Raw genomic sequence first — 19396 nt, 5'->3', positions numbered from 1 at the left:
CATTTTATTGTCATTTTTAAACTTGTGAGGTCGTATATCCAAAAAGTTGACCAATGTATATTGCATTTAATGTTGCAAACTATTGTTATTTCACTTGTGAGAACTTGTGTTTGGTTTCCCTAAATTATTTGAAAAATATTTTAAATTAATTTGAATTAATGACATTTTAAGCCCAGAGCTGTAGGTATTCAATCTTAAAATATTAACTATTTTATATTTGTTCTGATGTTATTTAGCCATTTGTATAATTAGTTTTAAGTCAGGAAAAAATTGTTTTGCTTGATTATAAAAAAAAGATGCTGTTTTTAAGATGAAGCTGGTACACATTTATCAACTTTCTGTCATTATGGCTTGATAAATACACCGAACACTAACCACAGCTGCCACGAGGCATGGTTCATATTTAATCTCTAGCTGTGTAAAACTCTTCAATCTTAGGTTCTTGCTTTTGCAGACAAAATGTCAGAAGTATGCCAGATAATATGTAGAAAAACACAGGATGCAGGATCAGATGTAGAACATTTATTTGTTAAAATATCTCATGGTTTCACAACAAGTTTTACAATTAATAAATAGCTCAATACCTTTTCTCTGGACTATTACCATAAATTTCTATACAGTAACTTGTTAACATTGATAAATACATTTGGTAATAAATACATGAATACTTCTATAAGCACTGTTCAATTAACTAATAAATAACTTCACTCTTAATGCATTTAACAGAACTAAATATTAAACATAATAATTTAACATCATCTTCAAGTGCTATTTGAAAGGGCTATCATCTTGAACTCCTTGATGAATTCACTCTTCGCTGGAGGTGGAGACGATGCTACTCGTTGCTCGACTCGTTTTCTGAAAGGTTTTCACCAGCAGGTATCTCCGATGTTAAGGAGAAGGAGAGAGAAGAGGGTGAGGAAGAGGAAAACGAGGGTGACGAAGAGGGAAAAGAGGAAGAGGGAAAAGAGGATGAGGAAGAGGGAAAAGAGGATGAGGAGAGAGGAGTGGGGGATGAGGAGAGAGAAGTGGGGGATGAGGAGAGAGGAGTGGGGGATGAGGAGAGAGAAGTGGGGGATGCTGCAGTGGATGTAATGATGGACAGCAGGGAGACAGTAGATGATGCTGGGGCCGTAGACAAAGCAGCATCCCTAGGTTTTGCGTTACTGTGAGAAAGATAAGAGAAAACATATGAGACAACAAGTTCAGGGTTGAAGGATTGAACAATGAGTGCAAAGGAACGTTAATTATGAACTCACTTGAATGCTCTGATCTTGAGAAGAACCCAGGGAGACTTCAGGTAGCTGCAGAAATAACCTTTCTCCGTCTGAAAGCTGAAAGAATGACAAACAAATTACACATTGGTGATTAGTAATTTGTCTTAGATTGCACGCTTTTTTGAACACTTTCTGACTGTTACCTTGTTTTAGAAATGATTAATTATTTGACTTTGAACAAACAGAAGTGCTCTTGGTACTTACATGATGGCTGTGACACATGGAGGGCTAGGCTTCTGGGTATAGTACCCAATGATTGGATCAGTTATTTTCTTTCTGCTGACTTTTGTACAGCAGGAATCCAGCTTTTCTGCTAAACATGAATGGAAAAATGTACAAGTTATTAATAAATAGAATAAAATTCACAGGATGAAAAGTCATTTATAAAATCAGCATCTTAGTCTTACCTGCCGATCCATACTGAGCCATCACGACCAGGGCGATGGCGACCAGAACTCCCTTGAACATGCTTCCACAGTTTTCCATTTTCAAGAAGGGTAAAAGATATTAAATTAAATAGATAAATACTTAGTAAAGTGCTAAATGTTGCTCTTTCTTCTCCAGAGGGCTTGGTGAACTGACAAATGTCTGGAGCCATCCGATATTTAAGGCCAGGAAAGCAGAAGCGGTACCTCCGGTTAGTCATCTTTCTACTTTGTTTCCACTCCTCTCTCTCTTAGTTTTAATGAATGACATGCCGATAACGGGGGACTTCCAGAAAATGACCAACGGAACTTTCTTCATAGCGTTTAGTTTGGAAAATCAAGTCAGGGTTTTTCGTTATTGTCTGATAGCGGGGGTGATAGGGAATCCCTCTCAGGCCCAAGGCCATCCTAAAGCCACCGGTCCTTTATCAGCACCTTTTAGAAATGAAGGCATTAACAAAGAAAACATTAGCAATGCAAGTTAGTCTGGCCTGTTTTGAGACAATTAAACATTTCTACCAACAACGCCCTTAAGTTTCTCTCTGATAGAGCAAAGGGAAACTTGTGGTTTAACATCTTTTGTGGCAATAATGTCAAGTCACTTTGCAATCATTCCTCATAGGAGTTGCTACAGTGTGAGGTCGCAATGGGCTTGCACTGTGACTCAGACTTTACTCAACGTGGATGACCATACATTGCATACTGTGTTCAGAAATGTGTGGTGTAGTGCTCAATAGCCCTGCGAGAGAATTTACTCTATGATAAAGTAGTATTCGCATATCAGAAAGGCACATTGATTCTCTTTATTGAACTCAAAGCTTTTAAAATGTCATTTCTGGAACTAGTTACGAAGAGAAGGGAAAGTTCACACCTAGAACTGCACCGTAGACGTAGAGGAAGTACTGAACGAGGACACATGCTGCTCATTCAACCAAATGAAAAGATGACCAGAAGTTGCATCAGAATAAAAGCAGAACCTTAAACGCTTAGTATACTTTCGATTCATTGAGTTCTCCTAATATCTCATTGAAAAGAAACAGCGTCTTTGGGTGCATTTTCTCTACTTAAAACAGGCCAACCTGCAGTTTAAGACCAACTCGTTCCTAAAGGTTTCGAACAAAACGACTGCATGATTAAAAATGATGCACCCTGCTGACCATACCTTTCTTTTTTTGGGTGTGGTATCTACGAGTTGGTGATTCATTAAGAGCCAACTTAACCTTAAAAGTATTTTATAAAAAAGTCATTGACATCGTCTCTGTAGAAGCAGTGGGGTTTTGGTGACAGGACCTTTCTGAGAAATAGGTGTTGCATTGTGGTAAAGCAATGTCTATGCAGGCTTTTAAGCACGGAAATAAATGTAGTCGTATCAGAAAAACCTTGAAATGTGTCTGATACAATTTTGTGTGAGGAAAAAAGGCCATAGAGAGGCGAAGTCCCGCCCATCTACTACCGACCCATGGGACCTTGTTTCGGAAAAATGATATGTATTGAAGTAAATGGGGAGAGTCAGATTATCTTTTGAATTGTGCCACGAATTACACATATGATGTTTGTCAATCTTAAAAAATAATTTCCATGTCAAAAAAGTCAAAGTTTGTCGTAAAACTGTTGAAATATAAGACTATGAAAAATACCCAACTAGAAAGACTACAAATCCCAGAATCCCGGTCCCGCATGCTGGCTCTTACGGAACCGATTAACTCCCATTTTGTGTGTATGTACAGCTCTCAACATGCCCAGACTTGGAGTGATTTTCTCCTCGTTTAATAATTTTCGCCTCATTCTGAAAGAAAGAATTGAAATGTGCCAACGTGACGGCCGTCTTGGTGTGTGGTGCGAGACGGGAGATGTAGTTCATTGAGCGGTTTTGCACAAAAAAAGTGTGTAATTCGCGGCACAATTCAAACGGAATCTAAAGATAATCTTTCTCTCCCCATTGACTTCAATGCATAATTCTTCCGAAATAAGGTCCCATGGAGGTCCCCCGGAAAGGGAGGGACTTCACCTCTCCATTCAAATCAAAGCAAAACCATGTACGAGACTTATAAGGTATAAAGGTTGTGATTAAGTGATCAAGCTCTGAAAATGGATTGCAAATGGGTGTGCTTTATATTCTGAGTGCCATCATAATCACACGCATTTCTCACCTTGAAAGCCAAATATTTCAGATTTGACAGTTTAACGAGCAGACAGAGATACAGACCGAGGAAGTCAGTTGTCTTCAGATTCAAATTCCCTAAAATAAACCAAACATCCTTCCTACTTTCCTTTCAAACCACTTCCCATTCTCGGTTTTGTCTTACTTGCAAAGAGTTTCCCATTATAAAAATAGTATTTGGAAAGGAAGCCTGAGCTTCATTTCTCAGTCCAAGTCTAAAACTAATTTATCTTGAAACATTTTGGTATTGAGTAAGCAAAGAGCTGATACCAGAGGAGGAGTTGCATTCCTCAAATAGTGTCCTTTTAAGTGATGTGTTTTTGCAATATTAAGTAGGACTGGGGCTATTTGAACCTTATCTTACATTCAATTCATGACATATTTGAAATAAGCAGCATGGAAGGAATGTGAAGCCTGTGTTTGACATTATTTAAAAACTCAAATGCAATTTGTCTAATATTGACTGATTATTTGTGTTTGTCTCAACCTAATATAAAGACGTCTACCTCTTTTCCTACCTTCCCTTTCTAAGTGAAACGTTTACAAAGAAGCAGATAACCTTCAGAGGCTCAGAGATATCTGCTATGTTTATAACACCCTGTCTGTAGACTTCACAAGGTTTTCTTTTCTCTTTTAAGAAGCTTACATCCTCTGCATGAAACCATTCACGACTTTCCGTTCTCTTCTTTCAGTGCAGTGCAGAGTGCGTGACCATGGTCAACATTTAGAGATGCCAAACTGATTGAAAATAGACCCCTTTAAACCTATACTTTAGGACTGAACGATTAATCGATTTTAAATCGAAATCACGAAATGATACAATTATCAAATCGCAAAGCCTGCAATTTATTTTATTTTTCCTTGTGTGTCAGTCATCCACACCAATCAGAAGTGCTGTGCTCAACATGTACCAGCCATTGTTAACCAATCAGAAGTGCTGTGCTCAACATGTACCAGCCATTGTTAACCAATCAGAAGTGGCCCATGATAGAAGGTGATTGACAGATTGATCCAATCACCTGCCAAGTATTTTTGAAAGTGCCTGCCCTTTCCAAATGGCTTCCAATGGAGCTTTCCTAGATGGTCTGGTGAAACAAACCATCTGAGTCAGGTTAGTAATGCTCCATCACATGTTTCTATCACAGGGTGAATCTTAAACTGAAGCTTGACTTTAAAGCAACCCAACGGAAGTTTCATGTAAATGTAGTTCTTTCACCCGTAGCTCGGGCTGCGGGGGTGCTAGAGACGGGAGTACGACTTGCAATTATTTGCCCTAGACTTCTTCTTTCAGACGTAGTTAAGTATTAAGTTATCACCCTATCCGAAAATAATCCAATAATGTAATATAATACGTTATTTTATACATATTAAATATTTATATATGTATTTTTATATAGTCTTAAAGTTACAACCGGCCCTTTGAATGCAACCATAATGTTAATGTGGCCCGCGATGAAATTGACACCCCTGCACTAGAGGTATCTTGCCTCATAAGTTCAGTTATAAGTTAATGGAGGTAAATAATGCTTGTGAGTGTTGGCAGCTCATTCCTTAAAACAGAAGCTTCAGATTGATTATAATGAGAGGAAATATGAAGGGTATATTTCAAGCTTGTTATGTACATTTGTTATTGGGCTTTTTTCTTATCAACTTAGATTTGTTGGAACATGTTTTCAACTTTAATTGACTGAATTTATTTGAAAAGTGGGCTTATTAACACATAAATACAGTGTAATATATTTGAACATATGTATTTAAGAAGTGCAATATAAGACAAGCAGAAGTTTATTATACTTCATTCATTATACTTTTTTTATTTGCTGAGTGAGGGCCGATTCAAAATGGTCCGCGGGCCGCATTTGGCCCTAGTTTGGATACCCCTGTTCTAAATGATATACATCATTTATGAATATAAGAGGGTGACTAATGCAGCCGATAGCTGAATATGTGACTAGCGTTGTAGATGATGGACTGTACTACAGACACAGAATCAAGATGCCTTGTAGCTGCTAACACATATCATTTTTGCTTAATATCCTTTGAGGTGAGGGGCTTAAAGGTTTAGACTCCAGTGGGTTCCGTCACTGAGGTTTGTGAATCACAGTTTTGATCAAATGTCAAATATGAAAAATATATTTATTTTAATTAAATTGTACCTTTTGAAAAATGAGGCTGCTTTAGTTTGACCTGTTCGTGTTACCATGGAACTGTATAATATAATTGTATAGATGGATAGTTAGAAAACCAGATTAATAGATAGATGGTCGGGTTTTAAAGAAATATCATTCTACAGTGGAAACTAAGACGTGACATGGTTTCCTTATTCCAAGAAGGACAATATTTCGTGAAGCAGCTCAATTGCTTCCTGCCATCCTTCCTCCAATATCTGCTTTAAGCTGTAGAAAATACAGAAAACAGGAAGTTTGATGACGGGGGTGCAGGGAGGACGAGGTCATGTGCTGCACTGATCATACTCCAGTTCCAAGAACCCAGCTTTGATATCAGCATTCAGTGTCTTATGCTTTCAGTACTGAAGAATGATGCCTTGTCATGCTCCTCACCTCTGTTTCACAGGATGTGACGGTCATTTTGCTCCTGGCAACTTGTCATTGAAACAACCAGACTGTCTGGGGCATGTTGAGACATCAACTAATCTCCTGGAAGTGGTCAGAAGATAAATTAAAAATAAAAGTGCACACATCAGCATGTTTCACATTCATACCGTGCTGCTGGTTGATCACATGTCTATTTCGCACAATGTGAAATTATATTTTTTATACAAAGATTGACCTCTTTATAGCTGAGTTTACACAAGTGAGTGAATAACATAATTCTTGTAGCAAAACACATTTGATATAAAGAGTGTTTAAAATGAAAAACCATCCAAACTCATGACTCACTTACTATTTTTTTCCCAAATCACATGGTCTTTATCCGTACAGAGACCATGTGATACAATTGAAAGCTATGGAAAAAGTAAGGGAACCTCGAGTCTGGATTGTTAGCAAACAATTTTTTCCAATGTCAAGAATGACACTTTTTAAAATTTGAGACATACTGTATATGTTAGTTGGAAATTATGAAGAATATGAAGACAACTTAATGGTTAATTTTTTTCCCGACAACATTAAACAATTGGGATAGCAGAAATCAGATTTCAACTTTATACAACTGACAAAAATATAAAAATTAGACTTTTTCATCAGAATCAGAACCGGAATCAGAAACGGGTTTATTGCCAGGTAGGTTCACACATACGAGGAATTTGACTTGATGCCATGGTGGATGCATAAAATATAAAACAAAAAATCTTTAAGAACAATAGTTAAATAGCAATAAAATAAAGCAGTAATTTACAGCAAAATGGAATGCAATAATAATAATAATAATAAATAAGAATATGTGCAGTAAGCAGTATTTGAACTGTGAATTGTGTGCATTAATGTAAGTCTACATTGTGTCAGTGGGGGGGGGGCGGGCCTTGTTTAAGAGGCCGGTAGGGGAGGGGAAGAAACTGTTCAGGTGGCGAGAGGTTTTGGTCCTGATGGAGCGTAGCCTCCTGCCAGAGGGGAGGGGGTGAACAGTTTGTGTCCAGGGTTCTGGAGGCGTGCAGGTCGTGGAGGGATGGCAGATTGCAGCCGATCACCCTCTCTGCAGAGCGGATGACACGCTGCAGCCTGCCCTTATCCTTGGCTGTGGCTGCAGCGTACCAGATGGTGATGGAGGAAGTGAGGATGGACTCGATGATGGAGGTGTAGAAGCTCACCATCGTCTTTTGGCAGGTTGATATTCTCCAGCTGCCTCAGGAAGAACATCCTCTGCTTTGCTTTTTTGATGGTCCTGGGCGATGATGGTGCCCAGGAGGTGGAAAGACTCCACAGCAGTTACTGGGGAGTCACACAGAGTGATGGGGGCGGGTGGGGCTGCGTTCTTCCTAAAGTCCACAACCATCTCCACTGTCTTGAGGGCGTTGAGCTCCAGGTGGTTGTCCCTGCACCAGGTCACCAGATAGTCCATCTCACACCTGTAGGCAGACTCGTCCCCACCAGAGATGAGTCCGATGAGGGTGGTGTCGTCTGCGAACTTCAGGAGCTTGGCAGACTGGTGACTGGAGGTGCAGCTGTTGGTGTACAGGGAGAAGAGCAGAGGGGAAAGAAGGCAGCCTTGAGGGGAACCGGTGCTGATGGTCCGGGGGTCAGAGAGGCGTGTTTCCCCAGCCTCACGTGCTGCTTCCTGTCAGACAGGAAGTCTGTGATCCACCTGCAGGTGGAGTCGGGCCCGTGCAGCTGGGAGAGCTTGTCTGGCAGTAGAACCAGGATGATCGTGTTGAAGGCGGAGCTGAAGTCCACAAACAGGATCCTGGCGTAGGTTCCTGCTGTGTCCAGGTGCTGGAGGAGGAAGTGAAGGGCCATGTTGACAGCGTCGCCCACAGACCTGTTGGCTCTGTAGGCGAACTGCAGGGGGTCCAGGAGGGGGTCTGTGATGGATTTTAGGTGGGACATGGCAATGCGCTCAATGGACTTCATAACCACAGAGGTCAGGGCGACGGGTCTGTAGTCATTTAATCCTGTGATCCTTGTTTTCTTGGGAACCGGGATGATGGAGGAGGTTTTGAAGCATGCTGGGACGTGGCATGTCTCCAGTCAGGTGTTGAAGATGTCTGTAAACACCGGAGACAGCTGATCAGCACAGAGCTTCAGGGTGGAGGGGGAGACATTGTCAGGGCCAGCCACTTTTCTGCTATTGAGTTTTCTAAAGACACAGTTTTCAAAAAGGCCATGAAAATCAATTCCATAATGATTTTTATTCAATGTCTTCTTTTCATTTTGTAATCCTATTCACTAATGTTGTACCTGAATCATTGGGAGGAGAACAAAACATAGGAGAATTTAAATGACAGTATAAAAGTATTTAATTTAAACACACACTGATTCTTCAGCTTGTGGATGTGATGCACTTGTCACAGTCCCTCCTTTCAGCCCATTATTCTCTGACTTTTAGGTCTGATAAATCCTTTGTCCCCTACAGTGTCGGATGTCTGATGATGTTGCAGTTAGTGTAGATTTCTATTTATTAGTAATGTCCCTCAAAAAAGTGTGACCTGTCATGTTGAGTAAGTGTAGCTTTTTCACTTCAGTATGATTTCACTTGACATTTTGTTTCATTATTATTAATTTAATCAGTTATTTCCTTGCATAATGATATTTTCTGGAGACCTGAAAGATCTTTAGTCTGGGCCTGTGTGTTTCACATATCAGCAAACATGAAAAAAACCATTTTATGGAAACAACAGACATCAGTGGTTAGCACGGCTTTATCGCCCTCAAGTGGGGAAATGATACCTGCTGCCAAAGTGACCACATTTAGAAAAGAGTAAAGTTCTATAAGGAAAGTTTACGACAAGAAAACTAGTTGGCTCTGAGGTTTACAGAATGCATGTTGGGATATTATATGACAGCTGGATTAGCAACTGAAAGCGGGGGCTGATCTTGAATCGAGTATTTACACTTTGCAAAGAGGGACCAATCAAGGCCCAAAAGTATAGTAACTTGCATATCATGTAATAATAATACTAAATTATATTTATACAGCGCTTTTCTCTAACTCAAAGACGCCTTACAGTGGGGGGCAGGGTAGACAAATAAGGACAGGCAATGGATATACAGAGTTGAAGAGATGAGTCTTGAGGCGGGACTGGAACAAGGTGAGGGACTCAGACTCACGGAGGTCTTGGGGGAGGGAGTTCCAGAGCTTCGGGGCTGCCACAGAGAAGGCTCTGTCCCCAAAGCTCCGGAGTTTGGCCCTGGGGGTGGAAAGCAAACCGGCTGAGGTGGATCTGAGGGACCGGGGTGGTTGGTAGAGGATGAGGAGGTCAGTGAGGTAAGGGGGGGGGGGGGGGGCAGATGGTTGGGGGCTTTGTAAGTGAGGACCAGGAGTTTGTAATGGATGCGGTGAGAAACGGGAAGCCAGTAGAGTTCTTTGAGGACCGGGGTGATGTGATGCCATGATTTGGTGTGGGTGTAGCACCATGCTAACCATGATGGCACAATAATTACAATGCTGAAGTACAAACAGTCTCTTATGAATCTAAATGTATATACATGTAGGATAACTATAATAAGTATTGCCTTTCTATGTAGAATTGTCAATATTTAAAGATATCTTTTAATGGGATTAACCTCATCTAAACATGTTGTTTCTTAGTTTGCCTGGCTTTAAATTCAGTAGATTATAATTCTGGTTTTAACTACAGTCTCTGGTTTACACAGCCTTCATACAAACTGACATTAATGTCAACTCAAAGAATGGTTAAGAAACAAACAGACGTGCAATCACCGCTAAATGTGCTTTAACACAGGGGTATCTCCTCTGGCACTTTATGCATCTCTTGTATCTTCTCTTGCACTTTATATGTCGTTGCTGCTATATTGTATTACCATGTCATAAATACTTGTGTATGCTGCTCTTGCTCTTTTGCACTTTTTGCATATCATGTATTTTGTTTTTGCTATGTTTGTAAAATGTCATTTTCTTAAATGTTTTATGTGAGGGACTGCGGATGGAAATGAGCTCAAAGCTAAATCTGGCAGTGTTATGATTGATACACTTGAATGTTTTAAGTGTTCATTACTGTGCATTGTCCCTGCCAATAAACAATTAAATGAAAAATGAAACAACCGCCTTTTTAAATATCACAATTTGTGTTGCCCAAAACTCCTCTTCCTCTTTCTTGTTGCTTCATCTGGTCTTTTCACCATGACACAGGGTTTCTGTGGGTTCTCTATAAAAGTGACAACATACCACTTGGCTAACCTGTTTCAAGGTTTTAGTGCAAAAATAGCCTCATGTCGTGCATTGGGTTGTTTTGAAATATTGGATTTAGCAACTGACAGATGTCCCACCCTGATCATAACCATGATAAACACACTGGAATGACATGTCATTTAAGATTGCTAAATTGTATTGCTTCACATTGCATTGCATAATATATATCATACATTTTTATTTGTGTACTTCCAATGAACAAGAACAAGCCTCATCATTCTCTGCACAGATGGTCTTACTTGAATAGAGCCCTTAACTGTCGGTGCAAACTGATTTAGATCAAATGTTTTTCGCATTTCACTGTTGCAAAAGTTTCATTTTACTTTCAGATAGTACAAAAAATGTCATATAGGTATTAGGTAGATAATAATACGACGATTAAATGAAAACCAAAGAACCGTTATGTGACCGCAGTGTTTCCCCTAGGATGGAGTCATAGCAGCGGCGCTAAGGCTCGCGGGGCCGGCAAAATGTGAGCGCGGAGTGCGTGGAATCTTTTAGTGTGTGAGAAGTGCGCCTCGCCAATATGTTTCTATGTGTCTGCCAGCACAAGAAAGGCTCTTGAGGCCTAGTACATACTGTGGCAATGTCTCAAGATTTAGCAAAATACACCTTTATTGAACATACAGTAACACAAATACTACAAATCCACATAACTATAAGATAATGTAAGGCTTTCCTTCAGCTCTGAAATTGACAGCTTTCCCGCGTATCGGTGGCGCGCAAAGTTGCCACGAGCGCTAGGGGTCACCACTTATTATTATTTTAATTAAAAAATATTATTGCCGCCGCTATTTGTATATAGGGGAAACACTGGACTGGAATAAAAACATGAAAATGAAATGACTAGTTACACACGTTATGCATCACTCTTGAGTAGAAAGGAAAGGCCATTTTCTAAAAAGACACATTTACATACAGATTTGACATATATTTACTTCTGTCCTAAATCCTTCTGTAGTTTAAAGCAAGATATGTATCAGGATAAGATAACAGAAAGATAGTGTTTTTGATGATTGACTGGAGATTATCTTTTTTTCAGCTCAATTTTAAAGCTTTAAGGCACCTTCATCTGGCTGTGTCCACTACTGACATCAGTTAGCTTATTTAAAGGCGGATAAACTGTTTAAATGCAACATTTTAAGCAAATTATTTTCCCTAACCGCATCAGGAACAACCTCAGTTTTAATTGAAATTAATTTCTGAAACAGTGCCCATGTTATATGCTTATTTACATATTGCATAAATATATAATCTGTCAGAGCAAAAATATTCAAACCCTTCGAATAACCGATTTATTTGGCCACTTGACAAGTCGTAAACACAACGCTGACAAGTTGATATGATGAACCTTTTTAGGAAATGGTTGCTTATTAAGTTGCTTTTCCCGGAAAAAACTAATGTAGTTCTCAACTAAATACAAAGGCACCCATTCCCTGTTCTCACTGTAAACTTATTTATAGTAATCAATCTGAAACTATTGGCTTTTGTTTTATTTAAACAGCCATATAAGATTATTCATGGTAAGAAAAGGAGTATCAAGAGTTTGAGTAATTCATAAAAAGACACCATAAAACACATGTATGTCATTACAAGTATATACAAAGCAGATGTGTCCACTGAAGTACAGACAGTTATTAATAAAGCTTACTGATTGATCACACAGTTCTTCTAGATTCACTGTTTCCATTTTTACTGCACACTCACCAGAGAAAACCCCAATCATGCATATCAGAAAATAAGATTCAGTCACATTCACTCAAATTAATAAAACGCTAGCATAATCAATATAGAATTGTTCTCAAGGGAATTGTTTTTTTTTTTTCATTTGGCACCACATGATACTCACCGGGTTCAGACGGTTTTCGAGCCATTTTGGTTTCACACAATACATTTGACCGCTTGTGATAATCCTAGAATCAGGAAACAGGGAACTAAAACATGTTCATTTCCTACAATGCAGTGCAGGAAAGGCTTTGAACTCCACTGGTGAACATACATTTACTACTTTAAGTACAATTGAAGTAAGTTTACATTTAAAAAAACTCACCTTTTCAGACTGACTTTTAATGCTGTGGACTTTATTAAATATTGTTTAATTAACTCCATTTTAATCTTACTTATTTTTATTTATCTATTTTGTATCTCTGTTAAGTGCCTTTGAGCACCTAAAGTGCTTTATCATTGAAATGTTTTATCATTATTAATACTAGATCTGCATACTTCTTCCTCTGATTACTTAACCCTTATGTTGTGTTTGGGTCTCCCGTGACCCGTTTCAAGTATAAAATGATATAATAACTATGCTCTAGTTTTTTTTTATCGGAACAAGGCTTCATGATATCCTCCACAACAGCTATATGAACAATACAAAACAGATTTTGAGCATTTTTGCCAAGTCTGAAGGGCCTCTAAAAAAAAAAGAGTATAATTTGGTGTTCGGGTCTGGGGAGACCCCCCCCGCCCCCGTCCCACCCTTCATCCACTGTAACAATGATTTTTCGCAACATGCACCTGGTCTCCCCTCCCTCTGCCCCCCTCCCCCTCCCCCCACGGGAACTCGACCTTTCTCAAAGAATATGCACTCTAATGCTTGAACCTGAACACACACACATGCACGTGTGCAATATGTGGTGTAATGTGTTTTGGGGTCATAAAATAGAATTACAACAGGATTGTACGGTTATTAATGCATTATAGGTTAGTTATGATGTAGTTAAAACAATATTGGATGATAGTCATTTTTTGTGTATGTTTTGGACTGAGATAAATCATGGGTAAAAATTGACCCGCGAACACCATGAACGGTAACAGCGTTCGAACGCTTTCGAACGGTTAAATTGGAATAACAGTTTATTTCCTTTTTCAGGATTAAGACGAAGTAAAGCAAGTGGAGGAGAAATTGCTGCGATGTCACTGAGTGTGTTCGGGTCTCCTGAGGTACGTCTGAACTAGAATAACATTTGACATAGAGATGACAGCAGAGATGGACTTACTTGTAGGCATCGTGTCTGCAGCCGCGTCGCTGTCTCTGCTCATAGCAATGCTTGATTGGATTTATCTTAGGTTCCCAGAGACCATGGCATTATCTTAAAATGTTTTGTTCTGTCCAACCAACAAGCTAAAAATATATTTTAGAAGAAAATGCTGACAGATGTAGCATCAATCACTCTGACACTTGTTTGGAAAGGAGGATATTAACACACTGTAAAACAATTATTTATCTGTCCACTTGGTGGCAGCACAAACACGTTTTGAACACATCGGTGACAAGTTGATATGATAAAAACATTTAGCAGTCTTATTTAGCTGCTGAAGAGCATTTTCAAACCTAATTTGGTTTGAACTAAATAAAAAGCCCCCACTGTATAATTCTTTAATTAATGAAAGTAAACAATCTGAACCTTTTGGCTTTGGTTTCATTTAAGCAGCCTTTTCAGATGATTCAACGTAAGAAAGGGAGTATCAAGAGCTTGGGTAATTCATAATCTGACTCCCTTCATAAAACACATGAATGTAATTGCAAGTACTCATTCAGAGAGGGTTTGTCCACTGAAGTACAGACAGTTATTAATAAAGCGTACTGACTCATCACACAGTTCTTCTGGATTCACTGTTTCCATTACTACTTACTCCACAGAAAACCCCATCAATACACTGTCAGTACTGTGCAGTATAATATACCGTGAACATGCAGAAAATCAAGATTCAGTCACATTTTAAAAGCCAACAAATGATTTATTTTGTTTACAGGTGCATTTAACAAAAAATATGACTTTGTCCAAATGTCTACAAGATGGCTTTAAGGCTGTAGGAAATGACCTGCATGTTTTATCCAGCACATTTTCCCAGTAGCTGCCATGCTGCATCCTTTTTGCTATTCCAGTTCATCTTCATCCAGGACTTCAAATCTTTTTCTCAAATTGGGTGAGATATCTGGAGAACAGTTTAATCCCTGTGTGTCGAGAGTGAAAGGGTAAAGGAGAGAAAAGGAAATTAAATTAATGATATCCTTGTGATGAGTTTTACTTATGATGCTTTCTTTGGTAATTCATTATTTTACGCCTCTGTGGCTAACTAATAATTAAAAACAACGATGTAATTTGATACAAATCAAAGGGGGAATTGACTCAAGTTAATAAACGCTAGTATAATCAATAGAATATATAGAGATTGTTTCTCACGGGAATTTTTTTTTTTTTTCATTTGGCACCACATGACAAAGTTCTACCCAGGAAATATTTATATATTAAAAGTATAAATATGATCACTGCATTTTTCTTTAAATGTGAAACAAACCTTAGTTATGACAGTATTTTTTATTTCTTTTTTTCTCAAAGCTAGTTTGATCAAATCTACATTGCCTGATGCAAGCAAACCAGCAATGGAAGTAAACAACATCTCAGGAACGTCACAATCGCCTCAATTGGAAACATTTTGTAAAGCTGTCATCCTGCAGGGCTAGGAACGGTTTTCATTCTTGAATTATTCACACTGTAGCTCGTCATGCTCCCTGTTTTTTTTACCACTGATACTCACCTGTTTCAGACGTTTTTGGAGCCATGGAGGTGTTGGTTTCACACAATACAGTTGACCGTTTTCATGTGTAACCCTAGAAACAGGGAAATACAACAATTAAGCGCGTTCATCAATGCCTGAATGTTGACGCTTTTCTTCTTGAACTAACCCTCATTAAACGATCACTATTTAAATGTGTGGAGAGGGAACAGCACAGTACATACATTTTCCTCTGATTACTTAAATTGGAATAACAAGAAGCAAGTGGAGGTGAATTTGCTGCGATGTCACTGAGTGTGTTCGGGTATCCTGAGGTACGTCTTAACTAGAATAACATTTGACATTAGAGATGACAGCAGAGAGGGACTTACTTGTAGGCGTCGTGACTGCAGCCGCGTCGCTGTGTCTGCTTATAGCAATGCTTGATTGGATTAATCTGAGGTAGTCTGAAGGGTTTGCAGCATTTCAAATGTGTATTTGAATCAACTACAACAGACAGAGAGAGAGATCATTAATGTGTGTTTTTCTTTTGGAAAAATAACAATGATGACACACAGCACGAGGTACCCAGAGAAAAAGATGAATTTAAGATTCATCAACATGATGTTTCAATATATATTATCATCATTGAATTTCACATACAAATAGAATAATGACGGAATAAATAAAGTATGTCCTATTAGCTGGACTAACTCTACTGATGAAGTACCTCCTGATGCCGAGAAGAGCATCACAGCGGTCAGTGTGAGCAGAAAGATCCAGCGACTGACGGAGAGAGACGTCCACATGTTCAAACCATTCACAGCGACAAAGACTGATCTGAGAACTGTTTCTTTATTGACTAACAGCTCAACTCGCCAAAGTGTGATGATGAGTGAACCAGGGAGGGGAGGTCTTATAAACTGCAGCTTCACGCTAAATGAGGAACCCGTGTTGTCATGCGCAGTGTTTCTGGACACACTCACACCCTGAAGGTGGAGGAGTTTGTGGATCATGTCCATATATGTTCTGCTTTGTTTTGCACTACAATGAGTCCGTGTGCAAACATACTGATATTTCAACATCATGATTAAAGACAATTCTCGTGAAAAGTGTGAAAGTGTAAATCCGTTTCTCCTTTTTTAAAATTTGCATGTTAGCTATCTTTATGTAACTTTCAGTCAGATTCTTTGCTAAAATGGGCTCTTGGCCTTGGTGGCCTGCTCTCACAGATTTGTTCAAGTTTATAATATTTTTGTTTCTTTCCGTTTTCTATTGTAATGTCATTCTTATATATTCTATTTAAATGCCTTTGCTTTAGGTCTGTCTGTTCTTTGTTCCCCCTATTTTTATAACAACTGTCTGGTTTAAAAGTGACACTGAGTCAACCAAAAAGTCCCCATGCATCCTCACTGCCCTGCCGCCAAAACATCACATCCTCACACACGTGGAAAAACAAGAGCCATTCCCATTTTGGATCAGTTACATGACATTGCATTTAGCTGACGCTTTTATCCAAAGTGACTTACAATAAGTACATTCAACCAGAAAGATACAACTTTGAAGAAAACAGAATCATATAAGTACCTCAGGTTTCATAGAGCCAAACATTTCAAGTGCAGTTTCGCATCATTTTATTTTTAGTTCCAGGTTCAAGCAATACAAACTTTGCCATTACTGTCATTGACACATTCACAGGATAATGCCACACTATGTATGGCTGTATAAAGATAAATAGAAAAATAAGTTACAAATGTAAATAAATATTTAGTTAAAAGTAATAAATAGTAAATTATCAGGAAAGGTTCAGAGTAGCTGCTTCGCCGGGACGATTTTCTTCTTCATGGACATCTTCCTTTTAAAGGTGAATATCTGGAGGACAGTGTAGCTCTCCCTGCAGTGGAGAAGGAGAGGGAACAGGAAGTGTACAATTAGACAAGTCCTTAAAAATAAGGAAATATTTATTCAATTGTTTTAATATTTGATCTGTTGCTTTATGGTTGCTTCAACTTGTCTTCCCAGTGGGTACGTACTTTGAAACTCTTAACTAATTTATTTTATTAAAACTGCTGTTGTTGCCCAATCGAAAATATAATCAAACATTTAGAAAACAATTTGAGTGATGCTTGAGTGATTATCTGTATCGTTATTTAAAAGGTGAACATTTGGTTTCCTGAATGACCTCATTTTCTCGTGCTTGTGTGACTTATTGTGTGATTTGTCAGATTCTCACCTTCTTTATCATCTCTTGGAGCCACACAGCGTCTGGTTTGATGCAACGAGTACCCTTTGCGTTTTTAACCCTGGAAACAGAGACACATTTTCATTATCTGAATGTTTGGGGACCATGCAAACATTTACCATTTCACAGAATTCCTTATGTCACCAAATTACACCTAAATGAAGTTCAATACGGGCAGTAATACTGTATGTGTCACCAGCAACTGAATTTCAAATCACATCATTTTCATTTGCATTGTGTCACTTGAAAAAATATTGAAAAAGATGAATATTAAAAGCAGAAATTGCTAGTTTGGAAAATAATTCCCAAATAAATGTAAACTAAATGTTATAAAAAGGAATTGAATTCAGATGGTTTGAGACTTTGATCCTGAAAAGTCAACTTCCTTCAGTATATACTTCCACATTCAGTTCTCACAATTCCTTTTGTTTTTTCATACATCGATTTATACAATAATCTGGTAATACAATCAATGTTTTCCTGTATGAAGTCGGTAGAAAAAGAGTAGAAAATGCTTACAAGAAGGCGTGGTTGCAGCGCCTGCGTTGCACCTGTTCAACACACGATTGGATGTGCTGGACCTTGAAGCCGGTGCACTTTCTCTGGCAGGCTAAATGCTGACCCCAGGCCCCCACTGCAACAACACACACACACACACACACACACACACACACACACACACACACACACACACACACACACACACACACACACACACACACACACACACACACACACACACACACACACACACACACACGATACGTTGTTATTCAGAGTTACATCAGTAGTGTATAGAAACATGTCACACTCTAGATTCCTCCAAGGCGCACTGTAGCCATGGTTACAGTTCTCTGAATTACTGCTAATTATTTGTTATGGCTGAATCAAATAGCATTATTTACTAAATTTGGCTTAAACTAACAACACTTTTTCTATTCTATTATTTTATTTCAGTTGTTAATCTAATATTAGATAAACTAGACTAAAATGTATGAAAGTAAATTGATTGACTTGAAGAAAAATATTAATGTTGTATATTTACCTTTTTCCCCTTCATTTTCATCATAATTTACGCCGTTAGAATCCATAAATTGGTGTATCAACACCCATTTTGGATTATTTATTCAATATCTTTGGAATCTATAACTGCCACTTTGACGGGGCTAAAGGTAATGATTATTTTAATGAATTAATCTGCCAATTATGTCTCAGAAAATGTTAATATTATATTATTAGGATTTTCTAAGAGCCAATTAGGACATCCTAAATTCCTCTTTTTGTCCGATTATCCAAAGCAAATTTCTTCAAATTCTAAGACACACGTTTTACATAAATCAACATTCAAAAAGGTTTAAATTCATTTAAGTTCAGTGTTACCTTTTGATTCAGAGAGGAGCATCACAACAGCCAGGGTGAGCAGCAAAATCCAACGGGTGACAGATGTACTCATCTTCAAATCTTCAAAGTGACTGGACCTCAGCTTTAAAGCGCTTTGTAGTTCTGTAAGTCTACTGAGTGTAATGATGAATGAACCGGACAGTTGGGATCTTATATACCTCAACTTCACACTAAAAGAGGAACCATTGTAGTCACGGACATGTTCCTAGAATGGAAACAATAATGCTGCGGAGGTGACAAGGCGGGGGGGGGGGCAGAAGCTCTTGTGCTAAAAAAAGGTAGTAGTTTTTCCAACATGTCCATATAAAGTGTGCTTGTTCTCTCTGTGTTGTTGCTGCAGGACTTGTCATCCCCCTCTCACTAACACTTGTATCAAAATTGAATCGAAATGACACGATGATATACAAAACACCTCATTGCACATCTGTCATCATACCTTTTAGTTGGGGTTATTTTTTATGCTTACGATCTCCTAGTTCCAATAATTGTAAATCATGATGTTTAATATCAGTATTATGTATTAAGGAAAAAAAAATACAAGTGACGTATAGCAGGAAACGCTTGAACT

At 38.5% G+C, this 19396-nt stretch overlaps 3 protein-coding genes and 1 long non-coding RNA gene across 6 annotated transcripts in view; 1 reads left to right on the top strand and 3 right to left on the bottom strand.

The window, feature by feature from the left end:
• Positions 1-19396, top strand: part of msl2b (MSL complex subunit 2b) — a 29516-nt gene that overhangs the window by 1002 nt on the left and 9118 nt on the right. The window contains exon 2 of the mRNA XM_079661049.1: positions 13558-13628. The gene's annotated coding sequence lies outside the window, so the exon portion shown is untranslated. The remainder of the gene's footprint in view (positions 1-13557; positions 13629-19396) is intronic.
• Positions 508-1865, bottom strand: LOC307026001 (uncharacterized protein). Of its 3 annotated transcripts, XM_079661052.1 has the most exons (5): positions 1685-1865; positions 1482-1590; positions 1260-1334; positions 1043-1166; positions 508-979 (listed from the first exon to the last, which is right to left on the bottom strand). In XM_079661052.1, the coding sequence occupies exons 1-5, from the start codon at positions 1761-1763 to the stop codon at positions 836-838; spliced, it is 531 nt and encodes a 176-aa protein (XP_079517178.1). In that variant the 5' UTR covers positions 1764-1865; the 3' UTR covers positions 508-835. The 3 variants fall into 3 exon arrangements, with proteins under 3 accessions (XP_079517178.1, XP_079517176.1, XP_079517177.1); XM_079661050.1 differs by having other exon boundaries at positions 508-1166; XM_079661051.1 differs by having other exon boundaries at positions 508-1166; positions 1482-1587.
• LOC307026004 (uncharacterized protein) lies at positions 14406-16246 on the bottom strand. Its single transcript, XM_079661057.1, has 4 exons — positions 15916-16246; positions 15578-15692; positions 15228-15300; positions 14406-14643 (listed from the first exon to the last, which is right to left on the bottom strand). The coding sequence occupies exons 1-4, from the start codon at positions 16205-16207 to the stop codon at positions 14566-14568; spliced, it is 558 nt and encodes a 185-aa protein (XP_079517183.1). The 5' UTR covers positions 16208-16246; the 3' UTR covers positions 14406-14565.
• LOC307026643 lies at positions 16820-19283 on the bottom strand. The gene is made up of 4 exons (XR_013804425.1): positions 18808-19283; positions 17947-18061; positions 17419-17488; positions 16820-17079 (listed from the first exon to the last, which is right to left on the bottom strand). It is a non-coding gene; the product is annotated as an uncharacterized lncRNA (long non-coding RNA).

The sequence above is a fragment of the Notothenia rossii genome (genome assembly GCF_949606895.1).
Source record: "Notothenia rossii genome assembly, chromosome: 12".
Taxonomy (NCBI): Eukaryota; Metazoa; Chordata; class Actinopteri; order Perciformes; family Nototheniidae; genus Notothenia; species Notothenia rossii.
The sequence above is the reverse complement of the archived record's forward strand: the minus strand, read 5'-3'. Positions and strand labels throughout refer to the sequence as shown.

Excerpts from the sequence above, each read along its gene's own strand:
- LOC307026001 (XM_079661050.1), bottom strand. The coding sequence starts at position 1,763 with ATGGAAAACTGTGGAAGCATGTTCAAGGGAGTTCTGGTCGCCATCGCC. Across the intron at positions 1,335-1,481 it reads CCATGTGTCACAGCCATCAT|CTTTCAGACGGAGAAAGGTT; the intron begins GTAAGTACCAAG and ends TCATTCTTTCAG. Across the intron at positions 1,167-1,259 it reads CTCAAGATCAGAGCATTCAA|TAACGCAAAACCTAGGGATG; the intron begins GTGAGTTCATAA and ends TCTTTCTCACAG.
- LOC307026004 (XM_079661057.1), bottom strand. The coding sequence starts at position 16,207 with ATGGACATGATCCACAAACTCCTCCACCTTCAGGGTGTGAGTGTGTCC. Across the intron at positions 15,301-15,577 it reads TGCAGTCACGACGCCTACAA|GGTTACACATGAAAACGGTC; the intron begins GTAAGTCCCTCT and ends CCCTGTTTCTAG. Across the intron at positions 14,644-15,227 it reads TCCAAAAACGTCTGAAACAG|GGATTAAACTGTTCTCCAGA; the intron begins GTGAGTATCAGT and ends CTCGACACACAG.